This window comes from Diplotaxodon limnothrissa, linkage group LG17, assembly GCF_057381915.1.
Source record: "Diplotaxodon limnothrissa isolate DT_005_m linkage group LG17, D_limnothrissa_male_GT1.1, whole genome shotgun sequence".
NCBI classification, from domain to species: Eukaryota; Metazoa; Chordata; class Actinopteri; order Cichliformes; family Cichlidae; genus Diplotaxodon; species Diplotaxodon limnothrissa.
In genome coordinates this window covers 40376990-40404808 of record NC_140612.1, presented here as the reverse complement: position 1 = coordinate 40404808, position 27819 = coordinate 40376990, and the positions used below count along the sequence as shown (strand labels likewise).

The 27819-nt window shown below is 42.8% G+C and overlaps 3 protein-coding genes across 5 annotated transcripts in view; 1 reads left to right on the top strand and 2 right to left on the bottom strand.

Annotated features, from left to right (window-relative positions):
* fcho1 (FCH and mu domain containing endocytic adaptor 1) overlaps positions 1-8637 on the bottom strand; it is a 63836-nt gene extending 55199 nt beyond the window's left edge. Inside the window, exon 1 of the mRNA XM_085376082.1 lies at positions 8566-8637. The gene's annotated coding sequence lies outside the window, so the exon portion shown is untranslated. The remainder of the gene's footprint in view (positions 1-8565) is intronic.
* A 6789-nt stretch (positions 8638-15426) lies between these two features.
* prg4b (proteoglycan 4b) lies at positions 15427-22142 on the top strand. Of its 3 annotated transcripts, XM_085376738.1 has the most exons (15): positions 15427-15489; positions 15596-15675; positions 16008-16124; positions 16276-16398; positions 17173-17253; positions 17380-17439; positions 17888-17947; positions 18032-18250; positions 18450-18965; positions 19349-19435; positions 19656-19792; positions 19879-20035; positions 20189-20296; positions 21049-21177; positions 21624-22142. In XM_085376738.1, the coding sequence occupies exons 2-15, from the start codon at positions 15609-15611 to the stop codon at positions 21725-21727; spliced, it is 1965 nt and encodes a 654-aa protein (XP_085232864.1). In that variant the 5' UTR covers positions 15427-15489; positions 15596-15608; the 3' UTR covers positions 21728-22142. The 3 variants fall into 3 exon arrangements, with proteins under 3 accessions (XP_085232864.1, XP_085232863.1, XP_085232861.1); XM_085376737.1 differs by lacking the exon at positions 17173-17253 and having other exon boundaries at positions 18453-18965; positions 21624-22141; XM_085376735.1 differs by lacking the exon at positions 17173-17253 and having other exon boundaries at positions 21624-22141.
* The window catches only part of tprb (translocated promoter region b, nuclear basket protein), a 21707-nt gene continuing 15780 nt past the window's right edge, over positions 21893-27819 (bottom strand). Inside the window, exons 42-50 of the mRNA XM_085375571.1 lie at positions 26819-26912; positions 26290-26453; positions 26100-26191; positions 23204-23313; positions 23024-23122; positions 22702-22843; positions 22429-22550; positions 22222-22339; positions 21893-22007 (exon numbers count right to left, since the gene is read on the bottom strand). Coding sequence (XP_085231697.1) covers positions 21893-22007; positions 22222-22339; positions 22429-22550; positions 22702-22843; positions 23024-23122; positions 23204-23313; positions 26100-26191; positions 26290-26453; positions 26819-26912 — 1056 coding nt within the window. The remainder of the gene's footprint in view (positions 22008-22221; positions 22340-22428; positions 22551-22701; positions 22844-23023; positions 23123-23203; positions 23314-26099; positions 26192-26289; positions 26454-26818; positions 26913-27819) is intronic.

Here is a 27819-nt window from a genome sequence, read left to right as displayed (position 1 = left end):
TGTAGCTCAAATCCTGATTGTGTCGGAGGAGATTGTGGACAAAGAAACAAACAGAGAGAGATTTCCTGTTTTACAGTAAGGATAACAAGAATAATGAGATGACTAAATGACCACAAACCTTTGCACGATACAGTCTATGACAACAATATATTTACGAGGGCGAACCCAAAAGTAAGGTCTCCTATTTTTTCCTGAAATAAAACAACTGTTTATTTTCTATCATATTTGCATCATTTTAAAGGTTGAAGAATTATTTATTTTCGGTCGATCATTTTTGTAAACGCTGTGACAGTTTTAGGATGCCGCTATGACACCAGGCTGTAAACTCTCTACAACACTTGCAAAGTTTTTTACATCCATGCATAGCTGTCCGTATACTTCCATTAACTGTCAATGAATTTCAACCGCTTCATCACCTTTTTGGTTCAAAAATCAAAATAACTGCGCGATGTTCCATTTTCAAGATTGAGCATCCCAGCGAAGCCGCGCATGCTTGTTTGGGAGGAAGGACCAATCACAACAGTGGGGCCAACAGCCGTACCAACAGTTTCTCTACGTCTTTGGAGACCTGACTTTGGGACTCTCCTCGTACTTCTGAGAAACTTAAACCAAAAAAATATTTCACGTCTACTTGAAAAAACAAAACGAACTTTTCGTAAGTTCATCGTTGGACCGACTGCTTTAACTTTATGAGTCTAATAATAAACATTCAAGCAAATGACGTGCTCGGATGCTGGGCCGCCTTCAGGACTATTAGGATTTGTTGCAAATGGAAAATGTATGGGCATTAGTATTTCAGCATGCCGGCTTAATCTCTGGCAATTTGCAATGAGCGTTTTCATGTCTTGCTGATATCCTTTAAACAAACTCATTAAAGTGGCTGATCACAAAAACAAAACAAAAACAGACAGCCGGGCTGCTTCTTGAGGCTGAAAGATTGGATCAATTGTCCACATGAGACCGTGATCTTACAGACGTACAAAATCCTCTTGGTGATTCATTGCTGGTCTATTATAAGAAAACATGATTGCTACAATTATAGACAACTACCTCAGCACCCACAAATTGCTGCCCACCAAACAAATGAGTCAACAAAAGTGTGCTAAAGCAGAGCCTGAACCCAACAATCAGATCGCTGTCACTACCGTGACAGAATTACACCCTGTGTTTAATGACGAAGCCACACTGTGCACAGCTATTCTCTTACAGTGACAAACGCTGCTGAACGTATGCACAGGCAACGACCGAGAGCAGAAGAGAGAAGCGGAGAGACGGCAAACACAATAAACAGGAGGAAAGCAGCGAAAGAAAAAGCAGAGTGATAAACACAACCCGGGCTGTCAGCTCCCCATTGTCCCGGCCTGAATGCGCTTTTGTTACTGCAGCACACAGCTCCAGTCGAGTCCAGTCTATGACAACGTGCCAGGCGAGCATCACTTCTAAGCTTGGCACGACCAGCTGCGTAAGGCCAGAGCCGCTCATCGAGCGCTATGCACGGCTAGAGAAGATGGCGTTTTTATTTTTGTTATATTCACATTAAGGGTGGGGGGGAAAATCGATACTGTGTAGTATCGTGATATTTTGTTTGCTAATAATGTATCGATACAGGGACGGCAGAAATAGATATTTTGTTACAAAAAGGTTTTTGTGCTCTGACTTCAGAGCATGTTGATCCTTTTTCTGAGCAACAATCCTGACACTGTCCAAATGTGTTTAACCTTTTTTTGGCAGCAATAAACATGACAGTTTACTTATTTTAATTTAAGACGTGTTTTATTTTAATTACGTTTAAAACTTTTTTATTTAATGTAAAATTATATTTTGTTTTAATTTACTTTCAAATTCTTCAGTTGCTGAAGGGGCTGCATAGTTTTCATATTGCATAGTTCAGAATAGCTGTAATTGTGCCAGATGGTTGCATTCAGTTAAGTTGGACTAGACTGTAATACAAACCGTTCAGTTTGTCAACAATAAAACTGACTGAACTGAGAGAAAGACTGAGTGTGAGACTTTGATATTAGATAAAATGAATATTGATAAAGTTTACCTTTATGTACAGAATCTGAATTTCACAAAATATTTTAAAAAATTGCAATAATATCGTATCGTGTGTTAAGTATTGTGATAATATCGTATCGTGGGATGTATGGTGATTCCCACCTCTAATTCACATACGGCGTTCAGGAAGTGCTCTTTAAAAGGACAGCAGTGGAGGTGACAAGACGACTCTTTGAAGGGTAAATTAGTCAGAATTGAGTCATTTTTGCTTCTTTATGGCCTAAGGTTGCAACGAAAAACAAAGAAAAGCAGCAAATCTTTACATGTAAGAGTATATCTTAACTTAAAAAAGCTTTGTCTATCAAAAAAATAAAAATGTATATAAAACCAGTACTACTGCTGCTGGGAAAGCATCTAGAAACACTTTGGGGACATTTATCAAAAGAAATGCGAGTCCTCTACTACAGCGGTCCCCAACCCCCGGGCCGTGGACCGGTGTTGGGCCGCGAGAGTTGAGGCTCGGGTGTGAAATTTATGGTTTTCAGGGTTTTTTAACGTTAACTCCGTTTCCCTGGGTCTTTTGCCGCATTGTAGTTGCGCGTCTTATTTTGAAAGAAATATTTACCCGTTACCATAGCGACCAGAGAGCATTAAGGGGCAGAGAGGAGGACGTTACTGTCAGTGTTGTTGGCACATTTCAGGTGGACGCTGCTAATAAAGTTACACAATTGCAAAGTGAATTCGCCTTTATTGTTATATTTACAAAATACCACGGTTTTTGTCGTGGTCATTTTATGTTGTTGTATTTATCCGCGACACCTTAAAGGCCGGTCCGTGGAAATATTATCTGACATTAAACCGGCGCAAAAAAGGCTGGGGACCGCTGGTCTACTATGTACCCGGTATCACACTCGCAAAGCACGTGAGACTTGGTAAGATTAGGTGACATGGTGTAATATTCCTTTATATTGCAAACTGTACCAGTTAAAGCGCACATATTACAGGTGTGGTACTACGCTCAGTCATCTGAGACCAGTCCGGGGTGTCGGGTGATCTTTAAAGAATAGTCAAACAGTCCCGGTGAAAACCAGTTATTTTGTCTTGGATTACCACTCCTTAAATTGTTTGTTTTGTTTGATCAGCAGCTAAAAACATATTTACAGTATCAGGTACAGGAAAGAGTAAATTCCTCCTCCTGCAACCAACAACTTTTAGTTGTACTGCTCGACACGTTTCTTCATTAACAGAAAAATGAAACATTTTAAACCACCACCACACATAAAACAGCCCAATAAATACACTTGTATTACTCTAAACTACATGAAAAGACAACCTGTCACTGACTCAGAGTTTCCCTTCTGGTGGCTGATTTTAGTTTTAATCTGAAGTAATTAAAATAATCTTAAATTGAAGTCACTCTCCGTGTTCCTGTCATTTATTTTAATTCAATGCTTCTTCTCGCTCTGCTGAGCGCTCAGAAACAGACCCGGGCGAGAGCCGAAGGCGCGAGCTCAGTCCTCCATCCTGCCTCGGGACCCTCCCATCTGCTACAAGAGGAGCTTGGCTGGACTCGCTCGTGACCTCAGGCACAGGTCGTGGTTTTAGATACATTTTTTATTTTATTTTAATCTTGCTTTCATTCAAATTTCTTACATGTAACTCCAACTGCTTTAAAAGTATACAATATTTTACATAAAATATTTTACTGTAAAATAAAGAGCAGCTCAGAACTGAAAGTGTTCTCTTTATTACAAAAGAGCTTCACTCGACTGTTTCCTGTCTCAAGGTCTTGCCCTGCTTGGCAAAGACAAGGGAAGGCCTTGCGGTGCTCCAGCCTACATATGAAAACACACATGTATAATTGATCGTGTGGCTCTGTGTGCACATGAGCATTTTTGAAAGGTCGAGCCGAAGGACTGTTCAAACAGGTTAAAGCATCAGTTCAGTGCAGGTATCTGGTGCTTCCAAATTAAAATGCAGAACAGGGAGCTCTTTTTATTTGTCCTCTTCTGCCTGCAGGAGGAAATACCAGGTTGTAACGGAGTGTATGTGCTTCAGTAATTGGCTGTGTGCAGCAGGTGAGAGAAAGTGCGAGTCAGCAATGTTTGAGGGAGTCATGAGAGGTTCGGGTACTTTTTCACTGCCTGTATTATCTTCTCAGGTGGCCGGCTTACTCACTCGCTGTGGCTGCATAGATAATGACCAGTAACTACTACATATCTCACCTGGAATGATCCCTAGGTGCCCATGCTTTTGGTCTCCCACAACAATTTTACTGCGTTTGCTGTGCTGTTACACTGCAAAATACACAGAGACACTGGGAATCCTACAAACGAGGCTCATCTCATGCACCACCTTCCTCAGATAACATTAGCGGAGCAAACATTCACTAAATCGGCTCAAACAAAAAAAACGTACAACACACTTATCTGGAAAAAGCGACCTTCTAATTCAGAGTAAACTAACGGCTCAGTCACGCGAGTGCAAGTGGGAGAGCAGCCTCCCTCCACCTACACAAAATAAATAGATACATAAATAAAATAGAAATGATATCTGCCTGATTTCTTCACATTCTCCAACCAACTGCAACCTGTGGTGACCTCGTGTTTGTCCCAAGCTTGAGGGTGCTGCACACTTATGGCCCCTTTTGATTAAGTCAGTTCGATTCCATCTTATTTACATGGTGGCAAATCAGAACAACAGTTGCCTCAAGGCACTTTATAGTGTAAGGTGAAGATCAACCCCCCTTGGGGAAAAAATTTGGCAAAACTGGGAAGGAAAAACTGCCTTTCAACAGGAAGAAACCTCTGGCAGAACCAGGCTGGTGAGAGACGGGACAGAAATAAATAAATAAAAAGGCAATTACGAGGGGATTGCACGAATAATGGTGTCTGACTTGGACCGAATGCAATCAGTCTCAGAGACAGAGCTGAAGATTTTCAACACTTACTGTCTAAATTGTAAGATGCATAGATTGTCAACATGTTGCCATCAGTCTATAGCAGGGGTAGGCAACTCCAGGCCTCGAGTGCCGGTGTCCTGGAGGTTTTAGATGAGTCCATGATCCATCACAGCTGATTTAAAGGGCTAAATGACTCCTCAGCATTTCTTGAAGTTCTCCAGAGGCCTGGTAATGAACTAATCATTTGATTCAGGTGTGTTAACCCAGGGTGCGATCTGAAACCTGCAGGACACCGGCACTCGAGGCCTGGAGTTGCCTCCCCCCGGTCTATAGGAATCACCTCAAGCTAGCTGATGTTACTCTGCTTATATTCCCATAGAACAGGAAGGTTAATCATCATATTGGAAAATGTTAAAAATCCCAATAATATCATATTGTGTGGTGTCTGGTTATTCCACCTCTTGTAAATACAGAAATCACCTGTTAGCCAACAGCTCTCCAAACGGTCCTGTAATGATCAGTCCTGGAGCACCACTATGTGAATACATCAGGGCATTTTTATATCCAGCGGTCAGTATTAAGTGCTTCGCTTAGCAGCAGTACGTAATATTTAGACAAAACAAACAACAACAAAAATAAATAAACAAATAAAATAACTGTGAAAGGACTAAATGTAGCAACACAGCTGGTAAGTTGGCAATGACGAGAAGAACTCGCGTTGCCAACTTATTCACTGTTCAGTGACATCAGTGAAGGAGACGGAGCCAGGCAGACCAGCAGAGACGGTTCGTGTGAATCCCAGACTTAAAATCACGAAAAGTCAAATATTTTATACGTGGAAAACACAACAGTGGCAGAACTGTGTCACCGTACAATATTTATCCATCTTGCACAGCACCTGTCCAGCACTCAGACAGACTTTCTGTCTTCAGCTGCTCCAGAGATACTGCAAAGCCTTACCAGGCACGTAATAACATCTGTAGGTTTGTGTGCGTCTTGAAAGATGCAGTGTTTCCTCACGCACGTGTGCATGCACGCACACACATGCACACACATGCACGCACACACACACACACACACACACGCGCACACACGCGCACACACGCGCACACACGCACACACACGCACGCGCACACACGCACACACACGCACACACACGCACACACACACACACACACACACAGGCTTTTACGCTGAGTAACTTCGACTCATTGAAACACTTTTGTCCATCTGTCTCTGATTAACAGAATCCAAGTCTATGTGAAACTATGAATTTTCAAGCGTGACCTTCACCTTGATCCATTAGGTGATGACTGTGTGCAGGGCTCAGTAAAAATCACACAATACTCAAGGATGAGTAACAATTCTGGTTAAAATTGGAAAAATGACACCTAAAACAACAAGTATGACCTTGACCTTCAACACAGAGTGAAGACTCCGTGGGAAGAGCAGAGATTCTTTGCAACCGCCGTGATATAAGCCTTCGTCACATAATCAGCTAAACATCAGCATCTTCACAAGCAACTACTCAACGAATGCCAACGTAGCTGATTTAAGACTCAATCTATGATGATGCCAGCAGTTTGACCGAACACAGTGCGCATGAATCTAGATATCATACCGACCTTAAGACTCCCAGAAAGAAACACACCGTCAATAACCAAAATAAACCCACAACATCAAACGGCCTAATAAAAATGACAAACTTAGACCGCATCGTCATTTATGTTGAAACCAGTATACGCGTCCTTCTACATCGAGATCAAACTTTTGGTCCATGTGCAATCAGATTTTTAGGCAGAGATCGGTGCGGGGGTGTGAAAACACGCAGCTTAGTGAGCGAATGAACAGCGAGCAATCAAACGCAATCCGTTCTAATGACGTCTGTAAACAAAAGAATCGAGAAAAGAAATCCATTCCTCCCGACGCTGCTGCATTATACTTTATTTAATGATAGTAAAACACCTCCTTTCAGTATTTTCTCTGCATCCCACTCACCCTGACTCAGAGTCAGGAGGAAACAGAACCTTCTCCTTGTAGTCAAGGCACAAGGGAGAGTGTTGTTTACCTCTCATATCAAAAGATCCCAGCAGCCTTCAACTCTCAACTCCTGCCACTTGGTTTCAAAGACACACAGAGAAAGACAGCTGTGCTACAGTCTGAGGTTGCAAACACTGCGGCTCACGCTATACATGCTTGCAAACTAACATAAAGTCATGGCGAGAATGTCTATCAGTCAAACGGGGATTTCCACACAATGGTTTCTTTGGTGCAACCAGACAGTGGTTGATTTGCACCTCAAAAGTGATGCAACAGAATTAAATGAGCCTTTACTTGCACCTGAAGGTGTTTCACATGATGCATTTCCAGAATCAAGCAAAGTGGATTCAAGGTTAGGCTAACACCACTCGAGCTACCTTTATTTGACAGCAGTCAACAGAGTGACAGAGAGGACGTGGAGCGAGGGGGTGGACCTGATTTACATGTGGGTTTGCTTGTTTACCGACAATCAGGACATTATGAAACTGCCAATATGTATTTTTCTTGAGTTGAGACTGAGACTCATGACAAGCTCCAAACATTACACTCATTGTGAAACTCTGGGCCAACACAAACATTTAACATGATAAAGTAGTCATTTGGCCACCGGCTGATGCTGATTTTTGTCGGTCCAATATTTTTGTTATTTATCTCCCCATCTGTCCCAGAGAACTGCCAAGTGCTCTTGCTATCATATTTGCAGATAACCAATATGAGTATCAGCTGATTTCCATGTTCTGTTGATATCTTGCTGCATCTCTCAGTTTAGTGTCTTTGAAGCTACAAAACAGACATGCAAACTGAAATGTACCTCACAGCCCAGAGAATATGTCCATGTTGCTTAGAAGTATTAGACGAATTCCCTCATATGTCTTTAAGTTAGGTGTCACTCAGTGAAGCCTGACACACTTCTAAGAACTGACAGAGGATATCTAGGACAAAACATCTGCAGTCAAGTCAGTGAAGCCCCACAGCGGGTGTGTGATCTGTGATGTCCAGCAGTTAAACCCAGGACTGGTTCTGATCCACCTCGCTGGTCACGCACATGCAGCTGATATTAGCAGCTGCTTTCAGGTTATCACAGACAGACCTGTACGAGCATACAGTATTTTAAACTCTTAAACGCCAGTACCAATACCGGCCTATAAGTCAAAGGTTTCCATGATTGCATAAACTTGTCTAGTAACAATCATCACAACGACAGACAACCTGCTTCAGCATGCAGGAAACCCCATCGAGCAGTTCAACTCCCAATAACAACCCTGTGGCAATAAATTCACTCAAATGACTGCAAAGTAGCATCACAGAGCAGAAACAGCCTCTCAGTGCGAGACAGGATATTAAACATATTTATGTTAGCAGGACCAAAAACAAAGTGTTTCTGCGGAAACATTAAGATAAAGCTCAGCTTCTGGCCATAGCTTACATTTTATACCCACGTACTTGTCTCACCCAAGTTTCTCCTTCAGCGTTAGCTGGATTTCCCTCGCTTCATATGTCAAACAAGCGTGTCTACTACTGCCCGATATTTTCAATAGCGGTGCACTAGCGCAGTCTTTCTAGGCTATTTCTGCCTGCAGAGAATGTCACAAAGGAAGGCAGGAGGAAAAGGAAGAACGTATCACCTGCACGGAGTTTTCAGACACAGCTTATCGTACATTTTCCATCCCCGGGCTTTCAGCGGGCTCAACTCTTCAGCGGACCCTGAGCGGTTTGACGTTAGTAGTAGAAATTCACCAGGCAGTTTCCAGTGTGAGCGCAAACTCCCTCCCAGCTCAGCGCTGATTGGCTACTCCTCCCTTCAATCAGAGAGGAACGCGGAGTAGGCATAGCAACCACAAGAAGGCGGGTTTAATAGTGTATACCGGCAGCCCATTGGATCACTTCTCCACAAAATCGAGAATATACAATTTAATAGGAACCTGAACCCTTTATGCGTTTGTACAACAAATTCAACAACAGCTCGTCAAAGTTCAGCCAACGAACAACTGAAGCATTTAAACGCTGATCATTTCTGTCTTTGTTCTTCATTCTCCATCAGCGTCGCCTTTGAAACTTTTGAATGGGAAACGGTAAATATTACCACTCAGACACTTTTCTGTTTCCACAACAGATGTTGCAGCTGTTAATTTAAACCAGGGGCCTCAAACTTAAATGAGCTGTGGGCCCCTGCCGGCACTGTCTTCTCATTGGAGGGCCACTTTGGTGTTCAAGTAGTGCAAAGAAACAAACAAACAAGAAAAAACCCACAAATATTTCTGAAAATGTGGTGTTTTGGTTGTTTTTTTACATTTCAAATATTGTATAACAGGACAAAACTGCAAACATTTTACACACACCAGTACCTCATGCCCAATGAATAAAGCCAAATGCCAATATAGTGAAGTGGAACTTTTCTCGGGAAAAGCATGTTTGGGATGTGTCCACTTAGAAATTAATAATAATAATAATAATTGTAAAACAGAAATATCCTCTGGGTTTAATTCTTTCACCATGGCTCCTTTATTGAGATCAAACCAACATTTTAATTCATAAATCCACTGGGAGGTAACCTCCAAATTAACTTCCACGTATTCTCATTGAACATCTAAAGAACTTTCAAGTTAACTGCAATGTTATTTTCCCAAACTGGTTAAACAAATGAGAATTTTCCTAAGAGGTAGGCCTTAACCACGTCTATTTCTGTTGTTTTTGAAGTACCATATTCACTAGCTACCTGACTTTGGGAGAGACTACCCTCAGCAGTGCAGTGGGAAAGAATCAGGTGGAAAAATAGAGACTACTTTAATCAACCAGAGGCATCAGGTACATCCGGGCATGTGCCCAGAATACCCACTGGATAATCTGGCCCAGGATACAAGAGTGAGTGTCTGCAGCTGTCTGTATAACATGGTGGCGGCTCTGCCGTGGTTTGGGGCTGCATTTCAGCCAGTGGTACTGGAGCGCTTGCATTAAAGCATTAAAACTGATGTAATTATGAATGCTGAAGAGTATTCTAAGATTCTGTTGCACCATCTGGAAAACATCTGATTGCCAACAGCTTAATTTTTCAGCATGACAATGACCCAAATACACTGCCAATGCAGTTATGCAGTCATAGATTGGCCTCCCCAGATCCCAGAGCTCAACATTATTGAATCAATGTGGATCATCTTGATCAGAGAACAGAACAAAAGTCAGACAACATCCAAAGAAGAGCTTTGAATGTCCTTCAAGAAGCCTGGAAAACTGTTCCTGAACACTACGTATACCAAATACTGACTCATACAGCCTTACTCTACTTCCATGGACGTATGCATATATTTCCACTATATTTCAAATCAATGCATCTATTTTGATTTTCATGGAAATGTAAAGAAATCAGGACTGGCTCAGGGCTTCAATCATTTATCATCTCATGTCACCATCAGAGTAAATCTTAGCTGTAGCACAGTTAATGATGTCTGTGATTTAAAAGAGAATATATTTTTTTTGTAATAAGAATTCTCTGCTCTAACTTTAACAAGTGTTTAAAAAAGCAGTGATTTACAGGTTTACTAGCCAGTAGATCATGAAATAAAGAATTAACCTTGAAAGATTAATTTTAAGACATTTCCAGCCTGAATGCATGAATGAGTGCAGCAACCAAAATATTTTTTCAGCGGGGCAGGTGGCAGAAATATATTAACCCTCATGCCAGCCTCCTAATGAAAATCAGATGGTGGAGACACTGACAGAAGGCTTTCAGCAGGTGATGGTTTCAGGCTGACTGACTGCGAGAAGGTAAAACGAGTGTTCTCCATCAGTTCCTCAGTGAGGCCTGTAAGATACACATGAAGCTGATGGAGAGGGTTAAAATAGCAGTAGACTGCTGATTTTTTTCAAAAGATAAGGACACAACTTTATTATATAAACATTCAATACAGTTCTCAGGGTTAAAAATGGTATGAGGGTGTAGTTGTGTCTCATTTCAACACGGCCCACTTCTGCAATTAAAAAAAAAATCTACCCATAAATGTGAACTGCAAAAATGCAGGTCCAGACTCAGCATGGCACTGCTCACATGGGGTCTGTAATGTTTGTGCAGCAGGAGAAACGTTTGTCAAATTAAGCCGACTGCAAGCAAGAATGAGCCAAGCAGGGAGAGCAGGAGTTATTTTAATACACAGGTGTGTCCAGACCTGCTGAGAGATGCATCAGGGAACAGCAGCCCTTATTTCTGCGAGAGGCATGAAATGCATAAAAGTGTGGCGTTGCTTTGGTTGATGCCCTCACCACATGCAAAGCTGCTGCCACTCACTGCTGTGCACCTTCACTTGCCCTTTCTGGTGCTGTTATACATCAAAGACAGGAGCAGTGAGGGTTTCTCTGCTGGAGGCGTTGATGCTCGATTCAACGATTAGCGGTGCAATATTGCAATCCACACCGGGTGCAGGAGAACATCATGTCAAAAGCACTGAAGTGCAGCTCAGCTTTAATGTTAGAGTCAGTGCTATTTCCTGTGAGATGGTTAGATTAGATCACTTCCACCTTCACAGTTTGCACGAGTCGACAGCGAACCACAAAGTCACGGAAGATATTTTAAGATGTCTTAACGTGAGACATAATAAACAAAATGTACATCACGTCGGGCATTTTTCACGCATGTGTTGAGAGAAAGAGGATCTGCAGGATGCTGGCACAGAAGCTGTGCGATCGCTCTTTTTGCAAGCAGTGTGACTGCCATTTCCTCCTCTTCCATCTGCAAACACAAATGAAACGGGGGATAATTATCAGAGCCTTTAATCCCCGGCAAAATCTCACAAATAAAATGAAACGAGCTGTTGAATTTAATTACGTATCATCAATCCCTGCCACCTGTTGCTGTGTCTATTCTTATCCCGCTCGACTGTCGCTTCTGACACCGGCCGATGTGCTCTCATTTGTCTCCCTCTAAAGGCTCTTTGTGAACATGTCCTCACTCGTAACATTAGTACTCTTTAAAGGATATATTTAAAGGCGCTGGAACGATTTCAGATGGCACATAAGGGAGTTTCGTCACTTCATGGCCATTTTTCTTTCTGCTGTCTACCTAATTTGGTCTGTTTGAAATGGAGTTTAACAGGAATTGAACTGAAACAGACTCAAAGTGATGGCCGGACACACCGGTTGTTGCATTATTTCTTGTTTGTTTATTTTGCATTCAAATAGGATGCTGCTCTGCTTCTAGTATCTAGCGAATGAGGTCCACGGTATGGCCACAGGCTCTGCATCACCTCTCCTCCAGTGCTTCTCCCTGCTCCTGCTCTCAGCAGGCACTTTCAAATCAGCTTAACTCCTGCTTGAACAGGCAGGCAATTAAAGCTGGCGAGACAGAGGACGGAGACCACTGCTCAAAAAGCACACACAGACAAAACAAACCTTCTTTCCCCCTAAGTGGTCCTCCGAACTCCCCAGGAGACCCAGAGCGCTATCTATCCATCTGTGGTAATAAGTGCCTTGTGCCACGTCTCAGTGATATCATTGCCTTTGTCTGGCTGTCCCTCAGGGCTGGGATTGTGTCTCTCTGTGGGCCCTGTTGGCCTGTGGAGAGGTGTTGCAGAGAGATGGCTGCTCATGTCTGTGAAGAGGAAGCGACATCTGTTGGTAAAGGAAACTCAAAACGCCTCTTAGATTAAATGATCATTTTTCTTTCGTTGCTTTCAAGAACATCCACCTATTCATGGATACTTTACCTACTTTATGTATTATTGTTTCTGTGCTTATTTTTTGGATGAGACAAGGAAGCAGATCCTCTCCCTCCATCTCACCCTATCCCTACCATCCTCTTCTGTCACAGCAGGACACGTCCTCCTTCACTACAGTCTTAGTCTTCCTCTTTCCTTCTGCCGAGCAACCTTTAGCATCCTTTGTCTAATATATCCACTTTCCCCACTCAACCCAGGCTGTCCCTCCGTCATACTCATTTCTAATCTTATCCATCTCGCTCACTTTTAGCATCTTTGCCTCTGCCATCGGTGTAACTAATTAATTTGCTGCCCATCCAGATAAATTATATATTTTTTTACTCAGTTCTTAAAGGTATCACATTATTGGTTTCGATGCCCTGCAGGAGGGCTACATTTCTAAACTAAAAACAAACCGCACTCTGAAATAAGGTTTAAGAGAAGATATCTCTAACGCTGGAAACCTTTTAACCATCCAACCAATGTTCCCTCTAATGTTTCATGTGTCTGAGCGAACGCACAAACTCCCTGAGCGGACACTTGGACCACTGTGAGCAGCAGCAGACGTGTGCACTGTGGTCACGCCAGCATCCAATCCATGCAAGTTACATGTTTATTAAAATAATCAAATTACAGCATTTACATTTATGTTAGACTACTTTTAATTAACTGCTTTGGCCCACTTACAATGAAAATGCACTACACACTGACTACACAAGATTTGCGCTAACTTCGCAAATCTCTCACATCTCAAACACGCCTTCACTCCTAAAACTTCCCCCTTCCTAAACAACTAAATGTCATGTTGCCATATCATTTTTGATTGGTCCACATGGTACATTTTTCCACCAATAGGAAAGGCTGGAGGGTGTTTTTGTTTTTGCTCACAGGCTTTTGAGCGTTTTCCTTATCAAACGCAGTTTTTACCGTTTCTTCCCGCAGTAAATATAAACAACGACAGTATTCAGGAAGAAAAACAAACATTGCAGATATTTTTATCATAACTCTGGTTTTACGTGGCCGATCAACACAGTTTAAAAACTGGTATAAAGTCCACACTTTGTCCGTCAGTTGTTCCGTCTGTGGCTTGGACTGTGGGATAAGGTGGCATCGCTCTAATCCCATACGGGAGCAGCCAGTCACTCACTGACTAACACTGCAAAACAGAATTGTTAAAGTTTTAATTTTAATTTCAATTCAGGTAGATTTTTTTTTGTGCGCAACGCAGATTTTCTGTGCGCAGAGACCGTGCCCGCAGTGCGCACGCGCGCAGCTTAGAGGGAGCATTGCATCCAACTATTATTAAGTTGGTTTCTACATGAGTTCAACATTTATACATTTATACAAAGCTGCACTGAAGGTTACAGACACACGGGGGCGTGCTTACTCTACTTTCTAAAATGTTCAGCTTGCACTTCTTTTCTTTTCCTGTCACTGGGTTGTTGTTTTTTTGTTCTTAAATTAAGATCAGCGGGTTTAATCAATCTCATTTCACAGTATATGAGTGAGAAATATTTCTGCTGATGTTTCCTGTGATGTCTGCTAGACCCGACTGTTTGGTCGGCTCGGCCACTTCAACCAGATCCTGTTGTTATTATTGGGTTGACAGGAGCGTACTAATGAGCCCTTTTCCTCTAACTGAACCATGACATGATGGAAAAATACCACATGCATGATACGGTCCGTCACAACAGCCACACGAGGCTCAAATTATTAAAATGTCTTGTCTGTTAAGAAGGATGCTGTTTGTTCCACTTACAAAGAAAGTAACAAACAAACAAACAAATAAAAAGAAATAAAGCTACATTGTTGTAGGTTTCTTTCTATCTGTGTTTTACAGGTAAAGGTGTACATTTTAAACGATGTTAATCCTGCAACAGTTTACATGAAAACACAATAAACATTCTATTAATGAAAATACAGAGAAATAAAGTAACATGTGACGAATTCAAATACATTGAATTTGCTGTGAATTAATTTACAGTAACTTTAATAAATTACTGTAAATTCCAGTTACAGCAGCAGAGCAGGAAGAGTGTAGAGAATAAGTTGATTATGGGTGGAGGGAGTTACAGCCAAACGCAGTCACAGCCTCTTTAAATACTAAAGATAAACATGTTTTTACTGAGACGCTGCTAATGCTACAGTAATGTCCCCAACTTGAAGGTCAGGAGGCGTTAAATCAACCCTGTTTTCCTTCTCTTGCACTGTCATTGCAGCTTTTTGGCCTTCAACACCTGTAAACCTCATATTTAACAGTACAAATGGTGAATATAGGAGTTTATTTATTTTGGCAGTGACAAGAAACTCAGCTGCCAACAGGGGGAGAGAGGATTTAATATGATTTTACTCTTGATCTATAATTTAATAATTGCTAAAACAAAGATGTAGTAAATGTAAATTGTCTAAGAATAGTTTTAGTGCGTATGTGCTTTATTCTAAAATAGATGGCAGCTGTAAGGGGAAATCAGATTCACAATAAACAGATATATAGAACATATACAGAAAACAGCCAGCTGCTATTTGAGTGTCCATGTGACTTTTATTTGGAAGCTTTAAAGTCTGGGATGAAGCTAAAAGAATTTCCTACTTGTGAACAGTCGGGTTCAGACACTTTTCTTTTTTTTCTTCTTCTTTTGCTCGGAAGTGTGTAAAGTCCGACACACGTGTTTTGATGTCCTTCCAGCTGTTTGTGGCGAATCATGCTGTCTGGACCTGCAGTCTGGACTGGAGGACCCTCCCTACAGCCTGTGAGATCACTGCACATTTAATTAGACAGGATACAGGGGAGGTCACACTGCAGCTCTCAGCCTTTTAAAAGCAGGCGGAGCCGAACCTTCAGCAGTGCTCCGAGGCTCCGGCGAGGTAAGCCACGTTTTTGTTCCCGTGTTGTCCCTCTTTGGCACATCAGTCAGAAACATCACTGGAAATATGATGGAGTTTGTGTGCGTGCTTTTGTGTCTACTTTCAGATTCTACAGGAGGATGTCTTCCACACTACTTTGTGCGCTTATTTTTCTGGCTTGTGCTTTGACGTTTAGTGGCGCTCAGAGTGAGTATAACCTGGCATCCTGTAACATGGAAACATTAAACTGGTTTCCATTCTTTAATATTCTTTGGTTTCATTTGTTTTTAATGAAAGCCTTTCCTGGAATGCTTCAGGTTTTTTCTGCTTGTACTCGTTCATATTTACTCTGTTAAATAATTATTTACCTGAGGGGGAACCTATGTGTACCTTATGTATTTGTCACTACAGCAGAAATCAATTTCTGGCAGGGTTGCACAGACTGTGCCCTCAAGCGGGACACATCAGGAGCGCACGTGTAGTCTCATCGCTGCACCCTCTGCCTCTGACATTTATCCTTCTTTTACTGTTACTGACAGCGAGCTGCAGAGGACGGTGCGGTGGCGAGTACTACAGGGGTTACAGATGCCAGTGCGACTATAACTGTCTGTCTTATGGCGAGTGCTGCAACGACTATGAATCTCAGTGCACCACAAGTGAGGCCTTTTCATTCTTTGGATCTGTAGCATCCAGCAGAATTGAGATTTTTGGTCACCATTGCTGAACCCTTACATATAATAACGTCTAACAACCAGCTGTGCAGTCTCACTGTGTTTGTGCGTCTATTATGATGTTTGTGCGCAACAGAAAACTCATGTAAGGGGCGCTGTGGAGAAAACTTCAAACGAGGCCGGCTGTGTAGCTGTGACTCTGACTGCATAACGTACAACCAGTGCTGTCCGGACTACAAGAACCACTGCGATGCACAAGGTTGGTCCTTTCTAGCTCATTCAACTCCTGTGTGTATGTGAGGGATTCTTAATGCATGCTAAACAGATAGATTTCATCATCATCCTTAGTTCATCTGTGGAGTCATACAGCCCTTATGTAACAGATTACATTTAGTCATCAATATAATATACCATCAGCTCATGCACGTTGTTATTATATAATTATGGCAATTTGTGACGCATATTGTGCACAAACGGGAGGAAGATACTAGGATGAATGTGTCTGTGAAGGTTCTCAGTCATCCAGGTCATCGTAGTCTAAGGAGCTTGGAAAGAAAAGCGTCTGGACTTCTTTAAGTTGCTTGAAGACGTTTCACCTCTCATCTGAGCAGCTTCTTCAGTTCTAGGGTCAAATGGTGGGGACAAAGGTAAAGATCAAAGGTCACTCTCTCGAGGATGCTAATGTTCACATTTTGGAAAGAGAAGACAGATGGTTTGACAGAAACATCTATGTCCACTGTGAACGACCATCTTTGAACAGAGGGCGGGGCTTACCACACCAAGGGGGCTCTGGGACTCTCCACCATTTGACCCTAGAACTGAAGAAGCTTCTCGGCTGAGAGGTTAAACATCCAGACGTTTTTCTTTCCAAGCTCCTTAGACCAGGATGAATGTGACATCCCCACTCTAACTCTGCCTGCATGTCCATCACCAGCATGCACAGTACGGCAGTATAACCGCAGCATGCAGCGCATGCAGTAATCTGCAACGATGCAACGTTTGACAATAATTTCTGTCTTGGTAATTGCTGCAGAACAGAACAGTGGAGAGGCCAGTGCTGCAGCAGCAAAGAAGACTAGTTCATGCAATAATGTAAATGATAACAAATCCAAAGGTATATTTTTCTTGGTAAAAGGTTCGATTCCTCCTAGATTTTCAGTCATTTGGGGTTAAAGGCAGATTTTATGGGGGCTACACCAATAATGGTGATTTTTGTTCTCGTTCGTGAACGTTCCCACAGATCAAACTTTGAAAGAGGCAACAGACCAGCTTTCTACGTTCAGTGAGGGAAACGATGAAGGTGAGTTTGCTCTTTTTGAACTTTGCTAGAGAAAGCTATCCAACATTTGGCTCTAATGACAGGAACAAATGCTCACTCAGTCACTTTGATGACTGTCGTGAACTTGATTCGGTGGATTTTAAAACGCATACGTCAGGAGGATGTTTATGGCTGTGAATTTGTCACAGTGGTTTATTTTCGGGGCTAAATCCAGGGGCATTAGCCTCACAGGCCAAATGAAACACAAGGTTGTTGTGAGTGGACTGTGTGTGGGAGGGTTGGGCTGAGTCACAAGAGAGGAAAGCGCTAAATGATGCCAGAAATGAGGACAGGACATTTTCTGGGAGTTTTCTTCAATCAAAGCTCTGAACACTTTTGCATCCAGAGTCCGGAGGAGGACATGTAGGAAAAATAAAGATGGCCGATTAAATGATTAAACTGTTTGTGTGAACCCTGCTGCTGCCAACAGATGACTCTTCAGTTCCTCCGGTCGGTCCAACATCACATCCACCAGATGATCCCACTGATGGTGAGCAAAGCTCTTTCCCAATAAAGTTACACAAGTCTTACGTCCAAGTGCGCACCTCATCTCGCTCTCGTCACATTCTCACAGATGTGTCTGGCCCGATCTTTCCCACTGAAGACTTTTCTAAAACTGAACCTGAAGATCTGGAGGCCAGTCCAGTCCCGGAGATCAGCAGTGACTATGAGCTCTCCACAGTCGACCCGCTGGGTGAGATTTCCACCGAGGCCACCCCGACTGCAGCGAGGACTCCTTCAGACAACGACGACCTCGTCAGCACCACTGCAGAGGCCCCGAGTGACAGCACGAGTATGTGAGATATCTGTTTATGGTATTTGATTCATACAGTTTTTGTGAGTTACTTTAGCAATAGATTGCAGAAAAAAACCTCAAATGTAGCAACTAAGATACAAATTGCAACTAAAATATGCAAATTGATATTTAATTATTTTATTAAATCGATTAAAAGACTTGATTTACAGTGATATGACTTTCTCTCTGCTCACAGCAGCAGCTGACCACATTTCCAGCGAGCCAACATCAACTTCAGTACCCTCAGTCGAGCCTAGTTCTTCAACCAGCTCCCCACAGCTAGACGCGCAGACACCAGCAGTGGCTATTATGGATGCTGTCTTTCCCTCTGATGAACCAGATAACTCACTGCTCACCATCACCTCTGCCTCCTCAACCATCCCAGAGGAACCCACTGCAAGCCACCCTGAGGATGTCACTGCAAGCAACCCTTCAGTTCTTCCTTCCACCAGTGCTTCCTCAGTGGGATCTGAGGAGATATCAATGGTTGAAGCTGTGACCACCCACACTCCCTCACCCACAACTGCAGCGTGGAGTATTGCCACAGACGATCTGCAGACCTCCAAACCCACCGGGGCTCAAGAACCAGAGCCGACTCCACCTGTGGAAAAACCAGAGCCATACGAGCCAGACCCAGCTAAGCCCACTTCTAAACCTGACACGAAGCCCCTGGAAACCCGGAATATAGACGATACAGGAGATTACCAAGCAGGTAAGACTGTTTAAAAAAAATAATTAGACCAGATTCTTTATGTCACATGCAGAAAACACCTGAGGGACTCACTCTGTGATGGGCACAAGTACCAAAATTTCCGAAAATCTAATTTGTTTTACGAGTCTGGCACGATCGCAGCCTGTGATTACGTGTAATCACAGGCAGCTACCAGTTTTATGAGCTCAGTTGTTTTTTCATTTTCCCTCACGCTGTAAATAAATCTGACATTCCTCCGAAATTGGAAGTAAAGTTCAGCCACATTTAAGAGGTGAAAACAAGCTCACAAAAACAGCAGAAAATGACAGTCAACGCCCAGAAACACAGTCTGGGATTACGTGGTGGGTGGTGTTTATTCCCACGGGTGTCTTTACTTTCCCCAGATGACAGCAACGATACAAACCTATGCAGCGGGCGGCCCGTCAGTGGAGTCACCACACTGAGGAACGGCACAATGGTGGTGTTCAGAGGTTAGTGCAGCTCCTGTGCAGGTTTAACTCTAAAAGGATCAGTCGTGTCATCCCAGTCCAACAACAGTGGATTTGCATATAAGAGAGAAACTAACGGAATGCATTGAAGACGGGGAGAACTGAGGGGAAATTATTATGAAGCATTAAACTGAGAGAATGAAATTACAATGTTACAATAGCTTATCTAAAACCCTATATAGTGATATTATCACTTTTACAGGTCACTACTTCTGGTTGCTGGATAGTAACAGGGTGCCAGGTCCACCCAGAGGCATCACCCAGGAGTGGGGCGTCCCGTCACCCATTGACACCGTGTTCACCCGCTGTAACTGCCAGGGCAAGACGTACATTTTCAAGGTAAACGGACCAATCTCAGCAGAACCACTGAGCGAACAGCGTTACCCTTTATCTGCCCAGAGTTTAACACTGCATGGTGTTCACAGGGAAGTCAGTACTGGAGATTTGAAAACGACGCTTTGGACCCCGGCTACCCCAAAGTCATTACAACGGGGTTCGACGGGCTGCGGGGCCACATCACGGCCGCCCTGTCGGTGCCCCAGTACAAGAGGAGGGCAGAGTCAGTCTACTTCTTCAAGAGAGGTAAAAATTAGGGGGGCGGAGCTTATTAAACTACCAGAAAAGATAGATTTTGCTGTTCATTGCTTCAGAAAGAGAATTGTAATAAACAATGTGTACAATGTTTGTTTTGAACACATAAAAAGGTTTTAAGATGTTTACTTTCTTTTCCTCTAGGTGGAATGGTTCAGAAGTATTCATACCAGGCTGGTGTCAGGCCAACATGTGGCAAGAAAGTCCAGTATGCCGTTTACACAGTCCGCAACCGAGTAGTTCGACAAGCAGGTAACCAATCAGTTTATTTCGATCATGTAAACAATATACAAAGTTCATTTAGCAAAGAAAAGAAGAGACACAGCTACACAACATAAAGCCAAAACATTTCACCGTTACCTGTTCTGATTCAGTTACATATAGAAGAGCAGGAAGTAATCCCGCCCCTTCGCCACGAGTTATCGGTCAGCATTCAATCAGCTTCCTTACTGATAATCTGCAGTAATAACAACGACATTTCTGATATAATATTTACACCACATTATATCATTGTGTTTTTGTGGTTCAACAACTTTGCCTCCACTTTTAAAAAGTTAATGTAGAATCCAACAAGTATGAATCCAATTTCCATTCACTGAATTTGAACATTTTCCCTTTCTCTATAACTCATAAAGAACAACTTAATACCTCTCTTTATGTTTGTGCACACTAACTTTTACAATAGTTGTGCGTGAACTTCGTGAAGCGAACCCCGGACAATCCTCACTATTGTTAAGCGTGTTTACAGACGTATGACTGGCTCCATGCTTAGACTTTGGCTTAAACGTGTACACGAGCTGCAGCGCACACACTGCACGGAAAAAGCGAGTCATAGCTGGTGGAGAGGAGCAAATAACTGCAAAATGGAAACAAACACCCATCGTACGGTTTATGGGATGAACAAGGGTTAAGAGTTTGTTCACAAAACAAAAACACTGCACTGGACAACGCCAGTACGGTTTGGCTTCATGGCACAACTTTAAACCGGATCGTTTCATTTCCAGCCCCCGTTTTAGGACCGGTCATCAACATTCGGACTTCCTGGAGAGGCTTCCCGCCCGCCGTCACAGCCGCCGTGTCTGTTCCCACAACCGCCGAACCAGAGGGCTACAGATACTTTGTCTTCTCAGGACGTAAGTCACACACACCGCACTGTTTACAGAGCTGGAATAAAAGCATGCGGTTTGGCAGTGTTTAAAGCAGCAGTGGTGTTTACGCACGCCTTTGTTGCTCAACTTCAGAAGCACAGAATGTCCTTCACGTGTCCGTCGGCATGTCGTTAACAAGGACCACGTGTGTGTGTGTGTGTGTGTTAGGGTGTTCACCTGCAGCTCAGATTTATTGCAGTTCCCACAGTCAAGATTTCCATTTCAATGGTGATGCGTAAGAAAACAGGCGGGTGTCCGTGGACGAGCTGCCCACTACAAACTGTAGCAGCGACCGTGTTGATAAACAGCTCTGTGCCGCGTTCATGCCAGTCTACCTGAATATAGAGCGGCACGAAGGAAAATATTGTTTTGTAAGTATCAGCTATTAATGTAATCGTCTAATGAACTTTCTGTTTATTCTGCTTCTGCAGCAAAATCCTACAACGTGAGGTTGGATGGTGAACGTCCCGTCATCGCTCCTCCTGCGGCCGGCTCATCACCGCAGTCCAACAACTTCATCAGATGTTCACAGTAAAACAACAAAAATGTTTTCGCTTTGTAAGTTTATTATAATCATCATAAAACACATCAGGATGGACCCAATAACAAGAAAGTATCTAATCGCATTAACAAAATGAAACTAAATCAAAGACAAACACGCTTCATAACAACAGATCAGTCTGAGCTTTCCTGAAGGGAACTACGGGCTCTTCACTTTGATTTTTCCTTTATCGGGCGAATCTTCTCCCCTGTTTCCATGACGGAAAAGCTTGACCTGTGGAGATGGAAGCATGTTTTTAGACGGGTTTGCTGCACTGATGTAAAAAATTAATAAAAAATAAAAATATGGTGACAGTAAAATGTGTTCTGAATAACCACAATGAATGTACCGTGTTTCCTGTCGTGCTTTTCATTAATAAAAGCCTGAATGAAATGTCTGAAGTCCTTTATGAGTGGCCATTTAAAGCAGTAATAAAATCATTGCTCAGTCTTGTGCCCATTATAACGTTCGTGTTACATCACTGTTACCACGAGCTTTCAAACGCGTTACCTCCTCTCTTCATGCGGCCGCCGCGGCTGTCCGGCCATCGTTGGAGCTGTCTGCTGGGCCCGGGCCGGGACTGTTTTGGTGGAGCGCTGCTTGTATCTAAAAAAACAAAAACAAACATAACCTACTGAATATGCAACAAAGACAAAACAGATGGGGAACGGCACAGTCACGAGGCTGCAGTGCACCTGCAGAGCTGGAGGAAGGCTCCTGGCTGGTGGAGGGGAGGCTGCTCTTGTCGGACGCTTGGCTCGACTCCTCCATATCGCCCTGAGACACCACGGGGTCCATCGACACTTCAGCACCGGGCCTGAATCAAGCAAAATGCACCTCGGATTATGTAAACTGTGACCTTCGTAACTTCTCTCATTTTGGTGAAGTTATTGAAACCGAGTGGAACGAAAGGTTTCAAAGAGGCAGAAGTTCGAGGAGTGACAAGCTGCTGAGAGGGCGAGGCTCACCGATCAGTGTCTGGCTCCAGGAAGACGTCGTCTCTCTCCTCCCCTGCACCGGCAGCTCCTGGTGTTGATGTGCTCACCATGGGAACAGACTGAGAGGCGTGCTCTGTTGTGTCGGACTGAGCCACTTCTGAGAAAACAGTTACTGGAAGATAGAAAGATGAAAACAAATTTCAACTTTCCAGTAACTTGTAGTGCTCCCAAACCCAAATTTCATCACACTTATCCTAGAAAAGATAGTTTTGAGGAAGCTCGGGAAAAGGCAGTGCAACATGCTTTAACGGACACATCCCTTCACATCAGACTGACAGAGACAGACAAATACCTGGAGCCCCAACTTGTAGCGGAGTGGTGGGAACGCTGCGTCCACCAGACTCCTCCTCGTGAGTGGCTAAAAACAGGGGACTGTCATACATCCCAAGACCTGAAGAGAAGAATTAGTTTGCAGTTAAAGAGACTGTGGTGCGTACTGATGGTTCTTTGGGGTTAACATTTGGTAGATTACCTCCTTGTGACGCGAGCTGACCCAGATCAGAGTGTGAGGAAGAGCTGGTCTGCGGCATGTCCTCTGAAGGGCCAAACCTGAAGCGCGGCACGCCAGCTACCTGTGGCGAGCTGAGAAACAAAAGAAGCACGAACGTGAATTAGGCGACTGTGGAGCGACCAAAACGGACCAGTTAAGATTTTATTTTAGAAGCAAATGATCAAGTTTGAATGAATAAAGGCTGGTTTATACGAACTCAAGTCTCAGTTTGAGGAGATGCAGTCAGACAGCTCTACATGACTGCATGTTTGTGGCCTATACACGTGCTGTACTACAGTAATGTATGCTACAGGATAATGTAGCACACAACACAGTAGTTCTTTGCAGATTTTCCTCCCATTAAAACATTAACACACACAACTTCCCATTTAGTCATTTTTCTGTATTTTTACTTCTTTCCACACTGTAGATACAAACTCAAGAATCACATATATTAAGTAAGATCTATGGAATCTAAATTTGTTGCCAAGTAGCCGTTCTTTGCTTTGTTGACAGCGCTGCAAACCCTTCTCTCAATGAGCTGAGTAAAGAGAGGCCACAGTCCATCATTACTGAAGGTCAGTCAGTTTGAAATTGCGAAAACTTCCCAAGTGCAGTCGCAGAAACCATCAAGCACTACGAGGAAACTGGCTCACATGAGGACCGGCCCAGAAAAGGAAGAACAAGACGAATTTATCCGAGCATCGGATCACAAGTTAACAACACCTCAGATTAGAGCCCAGATAAATGCTCCAGGAGCTGGAAAACCACGACCTCATGAAGCTCATCGAGAGAACACCAAGTGTGCAAAGCAGTAATCACAGCAAAGGGCGGCTATTTCAAAGAATCTAAATTTTAAAACATGTTTTGAGTTATTTCACAATTTTTTGTTGGCTACATGATTCCACATGTGTTCCTTCATAGTTTTGATGCCTTCAGAGAGAATCTATGATGTAAATAGTCATGAAAATAGAGAAAAAACATTAAATGAGAAGGTGTGTCCAAACTTTTGACTGATAGTGTATAAAACAATGTGTTTCTGTCTGATGAGATCTGGTCAAGTTATATGTACAATTTTTCCAACCAACATTCATCAGTCCATTAAATCACGATAGGTGATATATTCACGCAGGTGACTTTTATGAGGGGAGGAGCAACGTAGTCATGCACAGACTGATTTGTGTGCTTAGAAAACTTTGTTTGTTTCAGTATTAATATAATATAATAATAATATAATACAGCTACTTTTTTGAAATGCACCAAACTGCACAAAAGACTTAAAGTTGGGGATTTTTTTTTTTTTTTTAAATTTCTGTTCGCCTGAAGAAACTTTTTGATTTTTAACTTGTTTAATTTGGTATTTGTTGTTTGGTTGAGTGCGTAAGACAGATAAACGCAGTTATAATGGAAAAAAGCCAGTTTTTCTTCTGTGTTTTCTTTAATTTAAATTACATGTTTTGTTTTTTCTGAACATAGACCACTGCCCTTCTTTCCTTCTGTTATGAGTTTGAGTAAGTGAATCGCTGCACACTATTACCGTTTTTTGTTGACTGCTCCCCTTAGCTTCAACCAACCTTATTAGCAAACTTACTCAAGGACAAATAAATAAATAAATCGCTCTTGTAAAAACGACCGGTGAACGGCTCAGCTTATCGTTGATTAGGGCTGTGCGATATGACCAAAATCTCATATCCCGATATCAGACATTTATCGTCACAACGACATATAATCAAACATTTTACATTTTCTGTAAATTTTGTGAATCTCAGGCAGCTCAACTTGCGTGAAGTGTTTTCAGCTGCGCGTCGTGTAGCTGGAGTCGAGTGTTACATAAGTTTAAACAGCTGCAGTTTTCTTTGTGAGCATTTATTACACGGCTGCGGGCAAAAGCCTGTTCTAAGGTTTATTTTTTAGCACCCGACAGCTCTTTTTAGCTTCTCATCCGTAAACACTCTGCATCATATTTCACGTAATTCAGTTTATTTTGAAAGATCTCCGCAGGATCTTCAGCTTTATTGTGAAAGGTTTATGTTAAAAATAATCAAATGGACGGCGGAGGCACGCGATGGTGTTACCGTCGTTGTTGCCAACGACAACGCATAAAACAGTCGCTTGTCCGTCCGTAGTGTGGTTATGTTACATATCAGAGAACTTTCAGAAATTCTACAGTGACATCAAAACGATGAAAAATTATTGACGGAAAAAGTTTATTTTGCGACACCACGAAACAAACGACAGCGTAAAATGAAACGATAGACGTTTTCACATCGTCATCTGATATATATCGTTATATCCAACAGCCCTATCGTCGATGGGTGATAAATTCGTCCAACCTTAAGACCAAGGTTAATTTTTAGTCTGCAAGTCCAACAGTTCGTTTAGCACAAAAACAAAGTGTTGTTTGTTCACATGGAGAAGAATTTCCCCTTTCAACACGACCGAGGATGCATTTAAAAACAACAAACAGAAAACTGAAGTTTTGAATGAGCCAGCCGGAGCCACGTCACTGGTGTGAGCTGAAGACGGAGGTGCAGAGATGTCCTCATAATCTGAGTGCTTTGCAACAAAGAGTGGGGAAACTACACTACGGTGTATCACGCCAGCTGCTACCCAAGAAAACTGAACAAATCAAAAGGTGCATCAACAGAGTATTAGTGTAATGCTGTGCACTTATACAACCAGCCTAATTTACATTTGCAAAATATTTATTTTTCCACTGACAAGATTTATTTTTCAGTGGAATTACACAAACTACAGGTCACAATGAAACCAGGAGAAGTTTCGACATGATTCACTGTTTGTATAAACGTGTAGTTCCTTAAAACCTTTAAAAGGTTTTCTGTGTTCCAACTTGCGGCCCGATGTGTGCGACACTTACTGGATGGCCTGATCGAAACCATCAGAGCGGTGAGGCACCACCAGAGTGGGAGTGCTGGGAACCATCCTGTCATCCTCATCGAAAAAGTGCTGCTGCAGATTGAAAGAGGGAAGAAAAGGGGGTCAAGGTTTCACACAGAGGTTCGTAGGAGTATCATGATGTAAATTCTCAGCCTTTCGATGTGACTCACAGCGCTGCCCGGCACACCGGGAGCAAGTCTGCCCACTGACTGGCGGCGCACTGGGATACGCTGTGAAGGCAGCTGATGCACTGGTCTCCGTGGCGACTGGGGCATGCGTGTACCAGAACTTGTGGGTTGCTCTGCAGAGAAAGCCTCCATTGTGCCACTCTCAACTAAAGCAGAATTCAAAGGTTCAAATGAACAAGAGAAAATAAGATTTTAGATAAATATACTTTAAAACACCAAAAATGTAAACAAAGTAACTCCCTTTATAATCAGTATCTCAGTTACTTGTGACATTTAAACCTCCTTTTACCTAAAACATAAGTGAGTCGGGTTAATTTGCTTATTTTTCCCGTAAAGCAAATCTCTTCTTAGCAGTGACCTTTGTTACGCCCGCTTTCAGACAGAAAACACAACACGACATCTTTCTCAGTCATCGCAGACTGTGGATACTAATTGGATGGCGGGACGGTTTGTGAGCGCATGCAGAGTCTGAGGCACAGCTACGTATTCGACAGGGTTTCCTGGAGCTTACAGCTGGGTGTCTGGGAATCCGCCGGCCTTTGGGTGGAGTCGGACGCCCCCAGACTCTCCTCCGTCTCAGTGCCCGGCTCCGTTACGTCAGCTCCCTGAGAAACGAGGGGAAATAAAAGGAAACGAGTCAAAGAAGAAATTCAAAACCACTCAGAGTTTAAAAAAGGCTAAATTTGGCAAACGAAGGTAAGACCAATGAGTAACATAACTTTGATGAGTGAGAGGAAACGCCGAAAGAGAAAGGTCATAAAACGGAGGAGTGCCAGGGTATACTGGCAGAGCATCACATGCAGATTATGATTCACTAAAACAACCGTGAGAGAAGCCGAGAGGTTAAAAAAAAAAAAAAGAAGAAGTTTGACCTCCGTCACAGAGAAAAACTCTGAATCAGATAGTGAGACGGTCCAGTGGTCTAACAGGCGAGTCCGGCTTAGCCTCCCTGTACTCTAAACAGGTACTACGGATGGCTTTATCGATTCTTAAGAACGGTCCCGTCCTCTACGGCAGCGGTCTCCAACCTTTTTTGCGCCACAGACCGGTTTGTGCCCGACAATATTTTCACGAACCGGCCTTTAAGGTGTCGCAGATAAATACAACAAAATAAAACCAAAAATTTAATGACTTTAAGTTAATTTCAGCTGCTTCTCTGGAGGTGTCTAGCGCCAAGATGCAGTTACAGAAACAGCTTTTTCCCCGCTGCCGTCACTAAACTTACCCGTGTATGTGTGGACGTAGGCTACTTTTGAAAACTGCAGTTTTGAAAAATATCTCCGTCCACATGTAAACGCTAAAAATGCACTTAAACGCTGTCAAGAACGTGCCAAATCCTAGCTGTGTAGAAATGTTGGCCCATTAGAAGTGTAGAAGCCTGGCAGGGAAACAGTAAACAGGGTTTTATGCAAACCGTAACTACTTCTGAAAGGTTTTTGGGTTTTTTTGGAAAGGCAGCTAATTCTGTGTTACTTTTAGAGAGCCTTTATATTTTAAATGCTAATAACCAAA